This window comes from Somniosus microcephalus, chromosome 2 (genome assembly GCF_052327205.1).
Source record: "Somniosus microcephalus isolate GS21.2 chromosome 2, FLI_Smic_1.0, whole genome shotgun sequence".
Taxonomy (NCBI): Eukaryota; Metazoa; Chordata; class Chondrichthyes; order Squaliformes; family Somniosidae; genus Somniosus; species Somniosus microcephalus.
Window position 1 is genome coordinate 205,164,723 of NC_140988.1, and position 19,551 is coordinate 205,184,273.

The 19,551-nt window shown below is 43.8% G+C and overlaps 1 protein-coding gene across 6 annotated transcripts in view; it reads right to left on the reverse strand.

Moving 5' to 3' along the window:
* The window catches only part of arap2 (ArfGAP with RhoGAP domain, ankyrin repeat and PH domain 2), a 710,987-nt gene that overhangs the window by 216,738 nt on the left and 474,698 nt on the right, over nucleotides 1–19,551 (reverse strand). For all 6 annotated transcript variants that reach the window (XM_085968379.1, XM_085968416.1, XM_085968406.1 and 3 more), the window contains exons 19-20: nucleotides 15,702–15,768; nucleotides 13,653–13,816 (exon numbers count right to left, since the gene is read on the reverse strand). In XM_085968379.1, coding sequence (XP_085824505.1) covers nucleotides 13,653–13,816; nucleotides 15,702–15,768 — 231 coding nt within the window. The remainder of the gene's footprint in view (nucleotides 1–13,652; nucleotides 13,817–15,701; nucleotides 15,769–19,551) is intronic.

Here is a 19,551-nt window from a genome sequence, read left to right on the forward strand (position 1 = left end):
GCACCGATGACGTCATCGGTGTGCGCAGCATCCCGGTTGCCGTGGTAACCCGGCCCCAAGCCGAAATTCAGTTGCGGCCGCCTCGCCAGTGGCAGCCGCAACTAAGACTCCGGCAAACGAGTGTTGCCGGAGTCTGCGCCGGCGCTTTAAGGAGGCGCGGCGGCCGGCCGCTTTCCCGCCGGCCGCCTGCCCGCAGCTCCCTCCCCAGACTTCTCCCCCCCCCCCCCCGGAACAGATGCAAGCCCGGCACTTGTCCGAGGTGCCGGGCTCATTTTTGAAGAGATTTGCGCGGGCCGCGGCCGGGTGCAGGCAGCTCCTCCTTAACGGAAGGAGGAGGCCTGCACTTCCTGAGCCTGCCGCACCGCAGCGGGCGCCGCAGCGCCGGAATAGCGCCGCAATGCGGCGCGTTGCGCCAGTTTTCAGGCGCTAAAACCCTTCAGTAGCGCCGGCAGCCGTTTGGGCGCGGCGCTACTGAATTTTTGGCGCGCGCAAAGGGACTTAGCGCCGGCGCTAACTTCCGGCGCTAAAGCCCTGGCGCAGCGCAAACTCAATTTCTAGGCCACGTTCTCTAGCAATATCAGACTATGGAAGATTACTGGTCTCTGGATGACAACAATATGAAGTAACTATTGATAATGAAATGCCCAACTGAAGGTCATCCTACATACAGGAAACTTTCGATTGACCGGCACCTAAATAACCGGAAATCTCGGTTAACTGGCAAAATTCAGGAGTAGGTTTTACTTCATATTGACTTGCGTTCCTCCATCTGTTGCTGTGCAAGGGTATGGCTGCAGCTGTTGCTAAGCTACAGAGACGCTTGCAACTTGTGGCCATTGTTCTGAACTTGTTGCTAAGCAACAGGGTTTGTTGCTTTATACGGAGCTGTCAGCTCTCCGTATCTTTTACTATAGCGTTTGGTTATCCGGAATTTTTGATGAACCGGCACCACGTCGGTCCCGTCCGTGCCGGATAAAAAAAAGTTTCCTGTATCTTGAAACCCCAAACTTAGTATCACCTAATCATCACATTCTGATTCATTTAGCCTTTTTAACCTTATTCTTTTCTTTTCAGCAATTGAGAGTGTCCGTCACCATGAGTCTCAGCCATTCGGCTTCATTTCACAGTAAAACAAATTTTCATAGTGACCCAAAATAAATTTCACACTAGGAACAACCAAAATTGAACAAACCACTAACTACACATACTTGGGCTTAAAAATCAGCTCTATGGGAAATTTCAAACTGGCTGTGAATGAACTGAAAGAGAAAGCAAGAAGGGCTTTCTATGCCATTAAAAAATCAATCCAAATAGAAATCCCAATTAGCATTTGGCTCAAAATTTTCAAATCAGTAATTGAACCAATTGCACTCTATGGCAGTGAGGTGTGGGGACCGCTAACACAACAAGAATTTGCAAAATGGGACAAACACCCAATTGAGATCCTACATGCAGAATTCTGTAAAAGTATACTCCGGACTCAAAGGAAAACCATAAACAATGCATGCAGGGCAGAACTAGGCCAATATCCATTAATAATCACTATCCAAAAAAGCGCCACCAAATTTTGGAAACACCTAGAAATGAGCAACCCCCAATGCTATCACTACGAAGCCCTGAAATGCCAAGAGAGGACCATAAAGAAGAATACCCTCAGTCAACTAGTCCTGGGACTCAGTGAAGTAACTATTAACACTACTAACAATAACCAGCCCCAGGACAGTGACAGCGTAACACAAAGAATTCGACCCAACACAATCGTCGCTAAGCAAAAGGAAAAATATCTGTCATATTGGGCAGAAACAACAAAAACCCAAAGCAAACTCAATTGCTACTTGGCCCGAAACAGACAATACAACATGGCTGATTACCTGACCATGGTAAAGGATAGCAAACTGAGAAAAACTTTGACAATGTACAGACTTAGTGAACATAACCTGGCGATCGAAAAAGGTAGACACAGACAGACCCGGCTACCAAGAGAGGACAGGATATGCTCTCACTGCAGTCAGGGAGTGCTGGAGACAGAGATGCACTTCCTCACAGCTTGTAGAAAATATCAGGGCATAAGGGAGAATTTCTACCCAAAATTCACAAAAATATGCCCGGAATTCAGAAATTTGAATGACGACCAAAAACTCCCATACCTACTAGGGGAAGAGAGAAATTGCATAACACTAGCGGCACACTATGTTACAGCTTGCCATAAACAGAGGGACAACCAGTAAATATAAGAAAAGAGTATATATAAATTATATGAAAGTATATATTTATACACTCAGGGATATATCTGTTTATACACTGTATGGATAGATCTGTATTTTTGTGAACAAACATGAATGTTTTCCGATGCTTTGGCAACATAAGATGTAACTTGTGTGGTAAACCACTGTTATCGTTCACTATCGTTACACTATGGTTATCACTGTTTATATCGTTACACTATGGTTATCACTGTTTACTGTGAGGGTGCCAGTCAGTTTTTTCTGTAGTCTCTAGATGGCACCTTCACTTGTTTGGTTCTAGCCCTTTGTTAATTGTTCCTAGCCTCCTGTGTTAAGTCTTAACGGCCTGTTAGCTGTTCATGGGTTTCACCTGGTTTTCTTGGTATATAAGTTCTGTGGTTGCTTCCCTCGGTGCTCAGTCCTAATCGGGGACTGGCCTTTTCTCTGTGGCTCCTGGCTTTGACTAGCTGGTTGCCATGGTTCTCTAGCTCTGTATTTAAGATGTATCTAAGTCTGTGTTCTTGTTGTTCTTAGTCTTGATAAGGTGCTGGGCTGGACTAGCGTGTTGCCATGTTGGAGCTTGTCCTGAGCTTTGTATTGATAGGCTGATTACCCCTGTGGTAGCTTGTCTCGAGTCTCGTCTCGGCAAGCCGGTTGCCCTTGTGGTAGCTTGTCTCAAGCTTAGTATGGACAAGTGGATCGCCTCATGGAAGCTGTCCTGAGTTCCTATCTTGACTAGCCGTTTGGTAACTTGTCTCGAGTTCTTATGTATGCTTGTTGTGTTTCTGTCTCGAGTTCTTATGTTTATTGCTGTGTTCCTTGTGTGAATCTAGTTATGTGTGAATCTAGTAAAGTTCAAACAAAGTACTGTATATTTGCCTCTCGCCTCATTTCTGCGCTTGGGTCCAGAACCTACACTACTCGGAGAGCACGGCCCCGTATCTATACGGCCCCGTGGCTCCCCAACCCCGTCACAGTTTACACTGTTGTATCACTACACAGGGTTACCTCTTGCCATGCTGTTATACCTGGGCTGACCACAGCTGACTCCACCCATGGCTCCGCCTGCTTGCCCAGGTATAAAGGTGATCGACTGGCTGGTATTCCTCCTTGTTGGAACCGATCACCCACGAGGGTGGGCTCTGTTATTTAGCCAATAAAAACCTATAGTTACAATCTTAACTCGTCGCTTTTCATGGAATGAATTGATAGGTATATCAACTTGTCATGCCAATAAAGCGATTTGAATTGAATTGAATTGAATTGAATTGAATTGAAAATTGAATTGAGTGGAAAGTCCATACAGTTTGAAGAGCTAATATGTGACTGTAGTGATAGACTATAAGACTATAAGAGAATAAACACCGACTCATTATAAAGGCTGAAATTCTGCCACGAGGATAGCAGAAGTAACCTGAATGTATAAGTGCATCCAGTTACCTTATCAAACCATAAGGCAACAGTGAAAGCATTTAGGCCTAGAAATTCAGTGGCCTGCGCCATTCGTTAGCGCCCTAAGAGGGCACTTAGTGGGTTTTGCGCCACTGGCCACGCCTCCCGCTAAATTTAGCGGGACGCTAATGGCAGCGCTAGCCGTTAGCGCTGCGCCGCTACCGATGATGTCATCGGTGTGCGCAGCGCCCCGCTACCACCCCGATCGCGAAATTTAGTAGCGCCCCCTGCTTTAACGCCGGTCGCAATTTGCGACTGGTTCAGGGGGGCTTACCTGTGGCGGTAGAGGCGTTGAGGTGCGGGACGGCCATTTTTTTTGCTGGCTGCCTGCCAGCACCTCTCCGCGCCGCCATCCCCGGCCTCCTGAGCAGCCCCCCCCGTGGAGTGCCGGCTGTGTCCCAAGAGCCCGGCACTTCTCCTCGGTGCCGGGCTCTTTTGCCGGCACTCGCGCTCTTTGAGTGCGCTGCAGCAGGCCCCTCCCCTTTAAGAAGGGGAGGAAGGCCTGCAGCTGCACTGCGATTTTCAGTTGCAGCGCCCCAAGAGGGATGTGCGGCGCCTCGAGTAGCGCCGCACTTCGCTCTGGGGCGCGCAAAGTGAATTTGCGGCGGGCGCCCGCGACTCCTTCCGGGGCGGTACTTCCGGCGCCCTGGCGAGGCCGGGGCGCCAGTGAATTTCTAGGCCTTAGTCTGAAACACAATCAGTATTTATGAACTATATACTTTGTTCCTCTCTATCTTTTCCTAAAAGAAACTCACTTTTGTGCATCTTCCTCCACCCATGAGGATGAGACATTCATTGACCAGCTAGCAGGAGGCACAATTTTCAATCCTATGCTGTAGACCTTACGTACATGGAACTATGTGAGCACATTTGGGCTAATTAGGAAATATATTAACTATTAATACCAACTGATTCTCTTATAATGCAGTATAAAACATACTAATCCTTTTGATATGATAAACACTTGATTGTGTTTGGACATAAATCTACATCATCTACTTCCTTTCACATAAGGAGATATACAAAATAGCAGAAGCGGCATAGAGTGGTTCAATGCATAAGGTGAAAAGATTCATGTTGCATGGAGCCAGATTATTTGATTTTTCTCCGTTCTTGTAACAGGATGTGCAACAGTTTACTATTAGCAGCCCACGGTAATTTACTCTTCAGAACAACAGAATGAAGGCATGGTTTGTTCCTGAATTGAGTTTAACGCCGGCTTGCAAATATGAATCATTTTCTGTACTTTAAAATCTTTCTATCAATATATTAATCCAACATATATTTGTACCTCCTTCTATAGTACACAAAATTTCATGAACGAATTCTTCCATTAGCTTAAATAGTTAAGGCAGTGAATCACTGAGCCTTACAGACCAGGATGTTCTCAGGTTCAGATCCCAGTCTCTCAGCCATGCTATTGATAGAAGTGCTGAAATCAGCTTCAGTGCCGTTGCTGCAACTCAACATCATCCAAGACGGAGTAGCTCACACTTGATTGGCAGCACTACCACTGAACTCAATATTCAACCGCTACACAGTGTCTGCAGTATGTATTATCTACAGGATGCACTGCAGCAGCTTGCAAAGCTTTATTTGACAGCACCTCCATGTCCTGCGACCTCTACCACCAAGGAGGGCAAGAGCAGCAACAGTATGGAAACAGCATCACTTCCAAACTCCCCTCCAAGTTGCACACTATCCTGACTTGGATGTATATACAACTGTCTTTGTTGTCAATGGGTCAAAATCCTGGAATTCTCTAGGTAACATCACAAGGACTGCAGTGGTTCAGGGAGGCCTGCAGTGGTTCAAGGAGGCCCACCATCATCTTCTCAAGGTAACTAGAAATAGGCAGTTGCCCACATCCCGAGAATTTTTTTTAAAGAATTATTAATTTCAAGTCATTCAATTGCTCCAATACTATTCTGAAAAAGATAGCAATTATATGAACGGTTGCCAATAAACATACGCAAACAACTGAGGGCAAAAACTAAAATGAATTAGTTATTGTCACTGATCTTGTATTTAGAATATAAAAAAGGATTATAAATCCTTTTAAGTATGCTTTATGGAAATATTTGGGATCAAAGTTCAAATGCAGTCCAGGCACAACTATATATTTTAGCTGATTCCTCATTTTCAAAACTGCTTCAATTAGACTCTTGACCTCTAGTTTTTCCATCTCTCTGATGTTTTCACATTTCCCAAGGCCTCCCTTTTCCATAGTTATTTATACACCCTTTGTTTATTGAATATCTTAATGTTTCGAACCATTACTTGACTGAGATGTTGTACCATGTTATTTTGATTCTTCTTCTCTGGGTTTATATGATATTTAAAATTATATATATTATATATATCTTATGTTCTAGTACTGATGAAGGATCTGCATGCAAAATGTTAACTTGTCTTTAACTTTACTTATTTAAATGTCAATGCTTGTTTTTATTATTAAATTCACAATCGTGTTGGGAAAAATAATGCCACATATATCTACTTTATTTTAATCAGTCTATTAGCAGAACGATCATGGTGCGGTTCCTCCTTTGCTAGCTGTATTGTTCCCAGACCCTACAGGCTGAATACAAACCATTTTATTTTACTTCACCCGATTTTAAAGTTGAACATTATTTCTGCCGTGGAGTTAATAGCTGTACGCAGATGCTGCTGTTGTCAAAGCGAAGGATCCCAAGTGAATAGAGTTTGGGTATTCTTGATGCGATTCCCAGTGGCTGCAAGTCCACAGCAGAAAAAATGCCTATAACTCACCTCTAATTTGTCAATCACACTCAGGGAGGCTGTAAAAACAGACACTGTGTGAAATGGAAGTGTCATAGTAGTGCACTGGGGCATGCTCCTCCAACAATGGAGTTGAGGCATAAGTACTGGAAATTCTACATCGTAACTAGGCTATTCTATGCATGAGCAGAGAGTGCTTGATACAGACACTTGTTTTTGCTTTTTCTCAACTCAGCAGAGTCCTCTGTCAAACTAAAACAGAAAATGTGGAAACAGCGGTTCAAGCAGAGAGAAAAGACAAGTCAAAATTGCAGGTGTGGACCCTTCATCAGACCTGGAAGATATTACAGAAGAACAACATTTAAAAAGGATCAGAAGAACGGGAAGGGGGAGGGGAAACACACACACACATAGACACACACACACACATACACACACATACACATAGACACACACACACACATACACATACACACACACACTGGAGAGAAGAAATAGAATGACCTATATAGTGCTTCAGTGGAAAACAGAAGACGGTTAATTGGCAGAAGTGATATTAGCATGAGACAAAAGGAGACATAAGAGAAATCAACGAAACTACAGATATTTATGAGACACAGAGAATGTGTGAATAGCTGAGGAGGTGGGAGATAATGGTGCAGGAAATAAAAGCATTCCAGTGTTCTGATGGAGGGTGTCCATCCCAAGCACCAAATTGCCCCTCCCTCCATCTCTCACCTGGATAAGCAGAGGAGTACACAGTCAAAATGATCAAGTTACTATATGAAGAGAACCAGAGAACCGGGAACGCTGCAGGAGTTCCTCAGGGCAGTGTCCTTGGCCCAACCGTCTTCAGCTGCTTCATCAATGACCTTCCCTCCAACATAAGGTCAGAAATGGGGATGTTCGCTGATGACTGCACAGTGTCCAGTGCCATTCACAACTCCTCAGATAATGAAGCAGTCCATGCCCACGTGCAACAAGACCTGGACAACATTCAGACTTGGGCTGATAAGTGACAGGTAACATTCCTGCCACAGAAGTGCCAGGCAATGACTATCTCCAACAAGCGAGGGTCTAACCACCACCCCTTGACATTCAACGGCATTACCATCGCCAAATCCCCCACCATCAACATCCTGGGGGTCACCATTGACCAGAAACTTAACTGGGCCAGCCACATAAACATTGTGGCAACAAGAGCAGGTCAGAGGTTAGGTATTCTGCGGCGAGTGTCTCACCTCCTGACTCCCTAAAGCCTTTCCATCATCTACAAGGCACCAGTAAGGAGTGTGATGGAATACTCTCCACTTGTCTGGATGAGTGCAGCTCCAACAACACTCAAGAAACTTGACACCATCCAGGACAAAGCAGCCCGCTTGACTGGCACCCCATCCACCACCTTAAACATTCACTCTCTCCACCACCAGCATACCATGGCTGCAGTGTGTACCATCTACAAGATGCACTGCAGCAACTCACCAAAGCTTCTTTGGCAGCACCTCCCAAATCCGCGACCACTTCCACCTAGAAGGACAAGGGCAGCAGGCACATGGGAATCCCACCACCTCCAAGTTCCCCTCCAAGTCACACACCATCCTGACTTAGAAGTATATCACCGATCCTTCATTGTCACTGGGTCAGAATCCTGGAACTCCCTCCCTAACAGCAATGTGAGAGTACATTCACCACACGGACTGCAGCAGTTCAAGAAGGCGGTTCACCTTCTCAAGGGCAACTAGGGATGGACAATAAATGCTGGCCTTGCCAGCAACGCCCACATCCCATAAACGAATAAAAAAAATAGTTCGAGTGGCTGGGCTTTGATTTCTGATGCCAAGGAAACTGGGTTTCAAGTGCTGCCTCAAGGATGACTTGAGTTTGGTTATCCCCTAATGGGCAGGGGTAGCTGTGCTTTTAATAATGCTACTGAATGCAGTGCAATGTAATAGTGGAGCATTCAATCTACTTTTTATGGGAGGGAGCTTGAATTATAACAAACAAAAAACCAACAGGAGAATATCCCATCTCCTTTAATTGTTGTTGAAAGGGACTGATGCTGGCCATGGAAAAGTCCACATCCATCATGTCTCTAAGATTGAGACCATCCGTTCAGTTGCCTCTACCATTACCCTTCCTTCCCCTAACCCACCAGGCCAAACCTCCTCTAAGGTTCCCCCCGCCCTAGCCCTGAACTCACATAATTCTCCAGTTTCTTTCCGATCTCCCCTGATGACCTCTCTGCGCTCATCTTGTCCATGAGACCCACTTCCTGCTCCCTCGACCCTATTCCCACCAAACTGCTGACCACCCAACTTCCTTTTCTGGCTCCCATGTTAGATGATACTGTTAACAGTTCTCTCTCCTCAGGTACTGTCCCCCTCTCCCTCAAATCTGCTGTCATCACCCCTCTTCTCAAAAAAACAATCCTTGACCCATCCGTCCTTGCAAACTACCGCCCCAAATCCAACCTCCCTTTCCTCGCCGAAGTCCTTGAATGTGCTGTCACCTCCCAAATCCGTGCCCATCTTTCCTTGCAATTCCACGATTGAATCCCTCCAATCAGGTTTCCATCCCTGCCACAGTACCGAAACGGCTCTCATCAAAGTCACAAGTGACATCCTTTGTGACTGTGACAAGGGTAAACTATCCCTCCTCATCCTTCTTGACTTATCTACAGCCTTTGACACGGTTGACTACTCCATCCTCTTCACCGTCGTCCAGCTGGGAGTAACTGCACTCGCCTGGTTCCATTCTTATCTATCTAATCGTAGCCAGAGAATCATCTGCAACGGCTTCTCTTCCCGCTCCCGCATTGTTACCTCTGATGTCCCCCAAGGATCTTTCCTTGGCCCCCTTCTATTTCTCATCTACATGCTGCCCCTTGGCGACATCATCCGAAAACACAGCATCAGTTTCCACATGTATGCTGATGACACCCAGCTCTACCTCACTACCAATTCTCTCGACCCCTCCACAGTTTTTAAATTGTCAGACTGCTTGTCCGGCATCCAGTTCTGGATCAGCAGAAATTTTCTCCAATTAAATATTGGGAAGACCGAAGCCATTGTTTTCGGTCCTGCCATAAACTCCGTTCCCTAGCCACCGACTCCATCCCTCTCCCTAACATCTGTCTGAGGCTAAACCACACTGTTCGCAACCTTGGTGTCATATTTGACCCGGAAATTAAATTACGACCACATATCTGCATCATAACTAAGACCGCCTACTTCCACCTCCATAACATCGCCCATCTCTTGCCTCAGTTCATCCGCTGCTGAAACTCTCATCTATGCCTTTGTTACTCGAGACTTGGTTATTCCAGTGCACTCCTGGCTGGCCTCCCACATTCCACCCTACGTAAACTTGAGGTCATCCAAAACTCGGCTGCCTGTGTCCTAACTCGCACCAAGTCCCGTTCACCCATCACCCCTGTGCACGCTGACCTACATTGGCTCCCGGTTAAGCAATGTGTCGATTTCAAAATTCTCTTCCTTATTTTCAATGAAGACTAGAACCCGGAACTAGCAGCCCTCAACTTGTCTCGGTAAGTAAAATCCAGCCCTTTGTATCTGTCTTCACGGTAATAGACACAAATAACATTCCGGAAATAATGGGGATCCAAGGGTTTAGAGAGAATGAGGAACTTAAAGAAATCAGTATAAGTAAAGACATAGTACTGGAGAAATTAATGGGACTAAGTGGCGACAAATCCCCTGGACCTGACGACCTGCATCCTAGGGTTTTAAAAGAGGTAGCTGCAGAGATAGTGGATGCACTGGTAATAATCTTCCAGAATTCCCTAGAACAGTCCCCAAGGATTGGAAGGAAGCAAACTTAACCTCGCTATTTAAGGAGGAAGAGAAAAATGTGGGAACTATAGGCCAGTTAGCCTGGCATCAGTAGTAGGCAAAATGCTGGAATCTATTACAGGAAACTCTTTTTTATCCGGCACCGACGGGACCGGCGTGGTGCCGGTTGATCAAAAAGTCCGGATTACTGAGAGGTATACTTACTAAGGTACGAGGGCCCCGTACACGGCCACAGATCCAGGCATCTCTGTTGCATGGCAACAGGTGCAGGAACCCTGGTTACACGGCCACAGATCCAGGAACCCCAGTTACATGGCCACTAATATGAAGTAAAACTTACCTGAACCTACTCCTGAATTTTGCCGGTTAAGAGATTTCCGGTTATTTAGGTGCCAGTAAAAAGAGCATTTCCTGTATTAGGGACGTGGTAACAGGGCACTTAGAAAATCATAATATGATTAGGCAGAGTCAACATGGTTTTATGAAAGGGAAATTGCGCTTGACAATTCTGTTAAAATATTTTGAAGCTGTCTCTGCCATTTCCTTATTGCCTATTATAATTTCTCCGGTAGGATGGTTAAGGGGCAACCAGTGGGTGTGGTGTATTTGGATTTTCAAAAAGCATTCGATAAGGTGCCACACAAGAGCTTATTATACAAAATTAGGACTCATGTTATTGGGGGTAATATATTAGCGTGGATTGAGGATTGGTTAACGGACAGAAAACAGAGAGTTGTGGCGGAGCCACCAAAGGACTCAGAGCAGTTGTACATAATTCCTTTAACAGCAATGTAGTTACTGTCTGTGCCTGTACCTTTAATTACACTGTTTGACTGTACAATGCCTAGTTACCTTTACAGCATGGTTTCAACGTGATGACAGCATGCCGTTAGTCACGTGATGCCCCAATGGCGGGAAGAACGTGATGACGTCATGACGTCAGTCTTCTGACCAGGGGATCAGTCCTCGTGGAGCCCTCAAGGAGAGTAGACCTGTTATTGATGTGTTCTAGCAGTTTCTAGTTTAAACTTGTTTGGTTTCAGTAAAGTTCATTAATTTAATTACCTGAGTCGAACTCAGTCTTTTTGATAGGAACCTCCGTTCCTACAGAGTAAGAATAAACGGGACTTTTTCAGGTTGGCAGGCTGTAACTAGTGGGGTACCGCAAGGATCAGTGCTTGGGCCTTAGCTATTTACAATCTATATCAATGACTTAGATGAAGGGACTGAGTGTAACATATCCAAGTTTGCTGATGATACAAAGTTAAGTGGGAAAGTAAGCTGTAAGGAGGATGCAAAGAGGCTGCAGAGAGATATAGACAGGTTGACTGAACGGGCAAGAACATGGCAAATGGAATACAATGTGGGGAAGTGTGAAGTTATCCACTTTGGTAGGAAAAACAAAAAAGCAGAATATTTCTTGAATGGTGAGAGACTGGGAAATGTTTGCACTCAGAGGGACCTGGGTGTCCTTGTACATGAATCACAAAGTTAACATGCAGGTACAACAAGCAATTAGGAAAGCAAATGGTATGTTAGCTTTTGTTACAAATGGATTAGAGTAAATGGGCAGGATTTTCATTGGGCGGTGGAGGCGGGATTGGAGGCATGTGCAGGGTTAAAATCCTGAAATCGGGGGTCCCGACCCCATCCCACCCCAACCCGCCTCCATGCCAGTTTCAAAGGAGGCGGGTACCCGCCCCTCACTGGGACCCACCTCCCCGAGGCAGGAAGGGGATTAGTGCCAATTAACTGCCTGTTAACAGGTAGTTAACAGGCAGTTTTTAGGCTAATCCCTATTTTTAATGTTGAAGTGTGGGATTCCCGATGGTTCCAAACCACACCAAGTTAGAAGAGGCGGACCGTCGGGCTGAAGGGCTTGGAGGGGCCGAGATGTCCGGTGTTCAGGTGAGTGATGGGTGCATGAGTGCAAAGGTAAGTGTGTTTGGTGTCTGTAAAGTGTTTAATGAAGTTTTACATATCTTTACTTACCTTTACAGCCTTCCTTCCTTCAGGTCTCGGGAGTCCCTCATCTCACCGGCACAGAATGCAGAATGGCTGCGAGCTGTCAAAAATTGCAGCATTCAGCTTTCTGTTCCTGGGAGATCTCTAAATCATCCTGAGAGGAAGGAATTAACTTAGAATACAGATTGTCAGTGTTTGCAAGTTTCAAACAGCTGTGAAACGCTGATATTTCATCTGTCAAAAGGTCTTGACAGATGAAATGTCAATCTGTGATGTCACCTGTTGCCGGGTGGCCCTTAATTGGACTGCGCAGGCTCAACAAGGTCAATCAATTCAAAATTGCATGGGTTGGCTAGAACTCGATGGAGGCGGGACTACAACCCCAAAAGTTGTAGTCCTGCCTCCTACCCAACTCCTCAATGAAAATCCAGCCCATCAAATCTTACTACAATTATACAGGGCATTAGTAAGTCCACACCTGGAGTACTGTGTACAGTTCTGGTCTCCTTACCTAAGGAAAGACATACTTGCCTTAGAGGGCACGCAGCGAAGGTTCACTGGACTGGTTCCTGGGATGAGGGGATTTCCCCATGAGGAGAGATTGAGTAGACTAGGCCTATATTCCTTAAAAGTTTAGAAGAATGAGAGGTGATCTAATTGAAACATATAACATTCTTAATGGGCTTGACAGGGTTAATGCTAGGAAAATGTTTCCCCTGACTGGGGAATCTAGAACACGGGGTCACAGTCACAGAATAAGGGGGAGGCCATTTAGGACTGAGATGAGGAGAAATTTCTCCACTCACAAGGTTATGAATCTTTGGAATTCTCTAACCCAAGGAGCTGTGGATGCTCAGTCATTGAATATATTCAAGGCAGAGGTCGATAAATGTTTGTGAATTAAGGGATATGGGGATAGAGCGGGAAGGTGGAGTCGAGGTAGAAGATCAGTCATGATCTTATTGAATGGCGGAGCAGGCTTGAAGGGCCAAATGGCCTACTACTGCTCCTGTTTCTTATGTTATGATGTTCTTATGCAAAGGTGCTTCATAAATACAAGTTATTGTTGCCTCCACCAGCCTGAGGCTGGGGACAGGAACAAAGTATGCACCTCTGCTTATTTTTCCAGTTGTACTTACAGCTATTTGCAGGTGTTAAGATAATTAAAAATAGGCTTATTGTGAAAGTTTCAAATAGGGCACTGGTATGGCAGAGGTACATGTGTTTCAACAACTGAAATTAAACTAACTGGAACAAGTGTTTCTGTTTCCAAAAGGAATGTTACAACCAGCCATTTACAGCCATCACAGTAGGAACAGCTTACTGAAATCTGTTTGCCACATTTGTCAAACAAAATTCTTCAAATCTATAAAACATATGGATGGAATTGCTTTTGGCATTAAGGAAGCAAATCCATGTGACTTGCAGTGACACCCTGTAGAATGAGCTTGCTTACCATACTGTGTAACAAACGCTATGCAGCTGTCCACGATGATAGGAATGTCATTTTTGCTGAGCTGCTGGTCTCGTAGTGCATTACCATCTGTACCTGCTGCTTTCCTGATGGCGGCATGCCAGACTGTGAAATCTAGCTTCGTATGACCATGGATGTACAAAGTTCTACAAGGTTAGAACAAACTTTTAGTCCTTGATGCAATGTTCCATTTGAGCCAGTTCAGTTTGCTCTTACTCTGCGAGAATCACTATTACACTGTTAAGCTAACAAAGGCAACAACCATCTGAAGCCGGAGATGAAATTGCAGCTGTGTAATTTGCCAATCTATCCATTTTTAATTTTAGATATTAATAGATAGGGCAAATAATTTCTTAAGAATTCACTGAAAATTAACTCCATGCAGTGATGAAATCACAAATAAATTCCTTTGTTGAGGATGCCATCATGTACCAACCAAATGGAACATCCTGGCTGACATCTGCCACAACAGCAGTGACTGGAAAGAAAGCACCTTCCACAGACACAGGCACAAGTCCAACTTAATGGATTTCATTCGAAACACTGGTGTGTGTGTACATCTTACAATAAATAATGATTATGTTGGAGTAAATGCAGTGCGAATGATCTCAATTCCAGGTTTCAGGTGACAACAAGTACTTCCCCCATTTTGAAAATAAAATGATAAACGTATGTTAAATTGATTTTTTTTACATTCCTGCTGGTATGGAGTCGGTCAAGTGGGATTTCCCTACCTCCTCAGCTGCTTCAGTGCCGTGAATTACAGCGAGCATTCCAGAGTGCCTTCGCGGTGAACATGGGGGCCAGTCAAGCTGCTGGTCTCAGGAAACCATGCCATTAAAGCTTCACTCTTCCACTTTCTCATTTGATCACCTTAGTGAGATTATTTCTTGTACTCACTCCCACACACTCCGTTATCCTCCATACAATATGTACTATGACACCCGTAGATGTGATTTCACTTTTCGACTTGATTCAGTTTTGATGGCAGAGCCTATTCTAACGGATGTTGGCAGCTGGTGCATTTTGTGTTGCTGATGTGTGATGATGTACATACATTTAGAACACAATGGGCAGGAGTTTCTGTCAGCTTGCACTCAGTTTTTTCCAACCACAATTTGCCTAAAATTGGCCAAACCAGCGCAAATGTGGCCCAGAAATTGGGCTACTTATAGCCACGAGATACCACTGCAATCCTGGTGAAAAATGGCAGCCGCCACTAATGCCCTTCTCTGACATGGCACTCGGCAGCCGATAGCGGAGATTTCTAGCCCCATATTTTGTGTGATAAACCCATTTTTAGCTGTATTAATAAAGCAGAACCAGGTTACCACTCTTAAATATATCAAGGAATATTTTTTAATGCAAATTTTTTTTTTTTAATTATGTTCTAAAACGCTGTCCGATTGTGCTGATTCAAGACAGATTTTGCATTTGGCCATATGCAAATGAGTTTGATCTTAAAACTAGGGCAATTTTGAGCGCAATTTGCTCCCAGATGGCCGATTGCGCCCAAAACAGAAACTCCTGGTCACTAAATGTAAGTATATCATGGAATAATTAACAGCCAATTCATGAAGCAAAATAGTTAATATAAATTAACAATGTATCTGGGTACATCAAGGCAGCAATTGCATTGAGGGGATTTGGCTGTATTAACGTGTTACACCCAAGGAATCCAAGGATTAATATTATCCACACAATAAGTAGATATTAACCGAAGAACAGCACAATTAGAAAAATGTACTTGGTTGTAAATAGATTTCATAAAATATATTTAAAAAAATGATAATCTGCAATTTCCTAAAATAATGGTCAATATGTTTTAAAATACTAATACATTTGAAAATAATACAGCTGATCAACTGAAGGCCTTTAATTCTATATTAGCAGCTGCCATTTTACGTCAATATTGATAAAAAGCCCTAAAAAGAGACAACACAGCATATTAGTAAGATTCTGGCTACTTAGTAGATGCAAACTGCTTCGCAGATGTACATGGAATAAGGATAATTTAAACTAATTCTCTACCTTCCTTTTTCCACCAGTAGTAAGACATCCCTCTTCTCACTGTGCTTCTCAATCTGAGTGCTGACAGCTGTGAATAGAATGAGAGAAACAGCTGAAAATTGGACATCGTTACTGAAAATCTTCTGAGCAAAACCAGTATGAAGTTTCCCCAATACGCAGCAGGTCTACCCAGTGAAGATCCTATGTGTAATTTTCAGTTTGTGTTGAATTACCTGATCTCAGCTGCAGCAAGCATAGGGGTGCTTTAATTTGATTTGCACCCCTGTGCTAGAGAAGAGGAAAAATCAGTCAAAGAAAGAAAAAACTTGCATTTATATAACAGCTTTCACGACCTCAGGATGTCACAAAGCGTTTTACAGCCAATGAAGTACTTTTGAAGTGTAGTCACTGTTGTAATGTAGGAAATGTGGCAGCCAATTTACACACAGCAAGCTCCCACAAACAGCAATGGGATAATGACCAGATAATCTGTTTTAGGGATGTTGAGTGAGGGATAAATATTGGCCAAGACACCAGGGATAATTTGTTCTGGACATTATGTGACATTCTGGACATTTTTACATGCAGTAGCACCCTCTGGTGGTGGTTATTGTGTTAGCAGTGTGTTTGTATGAAACAGAGGTCATTTGACCTTTGTTCCTTTCTTCCTGTGTGAGGTCATTTGACCTTTGTTCCTTTCTTCCTGTGAGTGGTCATTTGACCTTCGTACCTTTCTTCCTGTGTAATCCAGGAAGTAGAATTCCAGGAAGAACCTGGCAGTAATGGAGGATTCCATAAGGGTTTCACAATCCAATGTAATCTGATTTCATATGTTAGGCCAAGCGCAATATCTGTGAGTATCTTTGTTTCTTAGCATAATAGCAACGTTGTCAGAGTAGTATTTTGATAACACTATGTTTATCAAAGGTTAATATTTGATAGTTACAGAAGTGAGTCCAAATGTTAGTTAGTTATACAATTAGTTTATTCTACTGTTGTAAATATGTTTATATCTTATGTAATATCGAATGTATAGTACTCAGTTTATGTACAAAACATACTTTATCTTTGTATACAGTTTCACAAATTTGTTCAAGTAAAGGCTTCAAACAGCAAATGGCTTCACGAAGAATTATTTTGAATAAGTGTTTAACTTACTGGATAACTAGATAGGAGCACGTCTAGCACGGCCAGTACACCCCTTCTCTTTAAAATAGTGCCATGGGATCTTTTGCATCTCACCCGAGAGGGCTGATGAGGCCACGGTTTAATAACTTATTCAAAAGATGGCACCTCCGACAGTGCAACACTCCCTCAGTATTGCCCTGGAATGTCAGCCTAGACTTTTGTGTTCATGTCTCTGTAGTGCGGCTTGAACCCACAACTTTCTGACTCAGAGGCGACAGTGCTACCCACTAAGCCATGGCGGTCACTTCTTTGTGCCCACTCCGAATCGTTACCAGTAACCTCTGCTGGAAATACTCATGTGTGCACACATTTAGAGAGAACAGTATCAGCCTCAGCTGTGATGCTTTCATGGTCACATTGACTTTTGACATTCACTGTCTCAGCTCACACATGAATTACAGCCACTTGGGAGAGGCACTGAAGCCCTCAAGGAACTGTACTCTAATGATAAGTCAATGCATTCAGGTTGGGAAGGGAGGGTAGGTAACACAATTAGGAGAGAAAACTAGTAATTTAAAAGAAGCATGAAATTTTCTTTAGAATTAAGAACCATATTAAAAGGTTCCTCTAATACACAGTTATAGTTGTTAATTTAGGTACACTACTTCTAACTTGTTTTACTTGACTCAACGTTTAGTCATTGCACAGCTACACATCTTTATGCATACTGAATCTATGTAGCTGTATTATGTAAATCATGTGGTCACAGAGCTTGCAATGCCACTGTGATATTAATATAGGAAAGCTTAAAGTGTCTGTATTTAAAATGAACAGGTTAACACCTCTATTAAAATAGCATACAAAGTAATGCCATACAAATACATTAAGGCTTCATATGTTATTACATAGCATAATCTCAAGGTCACAGAGCTGTACAGTCCCTTCTATTAGACCACAGAACCGCATCCAATCAGGTCCCAGAACCAGAACCAGAACCAATCAGATCCAGGTGTTACCAGGGACAGCAACCATGACAGTTCCTTGGCTATCCTACCATTTACTCTCAAAGATTAACCGCACAATTAGCACCATAAAAATTCAATAACTTACAAAAAAACTCATAATTCTCCACAACGTCCCCAACCCGCCTCCAATTGCTCCGTCCCCTCTCCCAACCTCCGAACGCCACGCAAAATCAACAGCCTTGACCCTTGCACTTTCTCCCACTTGAAGTTACCACACACACTACCACACCTCTACTTTAGGACCCAGCCCAACTTACACCCTATGTCGCAAGTTCAAAAGAACAAATTCAGCAATCTAAAAGCATGTAAATACTATTAGCTGCATTCCTCTCTGTCTTTCAACAACAACAACTTGCATTTATATAGCGCCTTCAACATAGTAAAACATCCCAAGGTGCTTCACAATGGAGTTATCAAACAAAACAAAATTCAGCATCAGCTTTGGCTACTGCTCACTGTCCAGATCTCGGAAAGAGGACATCAAAAATGAGACGGAGTGGGAAGAGAGAAAAGGGGGGGAAATGGGAGAGAAAGAGAAAGAATAGCAAGGACAGAAGGTGGGGGGGGGGGCGGCGGAGAAAGGGGAGAGGAAGACAGACCAAGCAAATGAATACACACACAAGAACGGAGAGGAAGAGAGAAAAGGTATCACAATAACAGACACAGGTAGAGTAACAGGGAAATTGAGAATGAAAGAAACACAAAAAGAGACCTGCAGGTAAGATAAAAATACAAAAAGCATAGGAGTAACCCGCAGAAACAAAGAAAGACTGAAAGAAATCACAAAGGAGAGAGAAAGGGAGGAGTAACAGACATAAGGGAACCAGAGAACAGATTTTCTGGCTACTCCCAAATCTCTTGGCATGGTCCTAAATACCAGGCATCTCCAGTTCCAGTGGTGGCGGCAATGTCCTCCCTGATTCCAAAATGTTCACTGTCCAGGGAGTACGAAGAGTTCCATACGTAGCACCAGAGGATCAAAGCTAGCAGTCTTTCAGGGCTGAAGCCTGCTCCTGAAAGATATTGCGCAAGTCCTAGGTTTGAATGTAGCCAAACTGTAGGGATGAAAGTCTCCCCTCTCTGCTGGCTATAATGGTTTAACTTGAAATGTTTCAACAGTTTCAACCTGGACATTCAGGACAAAAGGAAAGGTTTGTCGGGCTATGGGGAAAGAATTGGGAAGTAGGACTAATCAGATAGCTCTTTCAAACGATGGATCGAATGGCATCCTTCTGTGCTGTATGAGTCTATGCTCATAATTTGATAGAAATTAGCAGTCTCAGAGAAACTACAAGTATGTCTGGTGTAGGAATTTAGAAAAGCTCACACTGGGTGCAGTAGGGGATACTTCTTTGAGGTTGTAGCTAGGGCAGAATGGGAGTGGGGGAGAGGTTTAGTCTGTACATGATGTGCACAGCCTAACCTGGGAGTGTGGGATGTCTACAATGGGTGCCCATAATTGAAAAATGTGATGATCGCCTAAAGTTCTCGAACAAAAATAGAAAATGCTGGAAATGCACACCAGGTCTGTTAGCATCAGTAAAGGGGAAAGACAAGCAGCCTATTATCGATACAGATGAATCTGCTCTGAATTTCTAGCATTTGTAGGTTTTTTTTTCTTTTGCTAACATTCCTCAGCTTGATCACCACAATAAAGCTAGCATGCATTATATCACAAATAACAACAGAAAATGCTGGAAAAACTCAGCAGGCCAGGC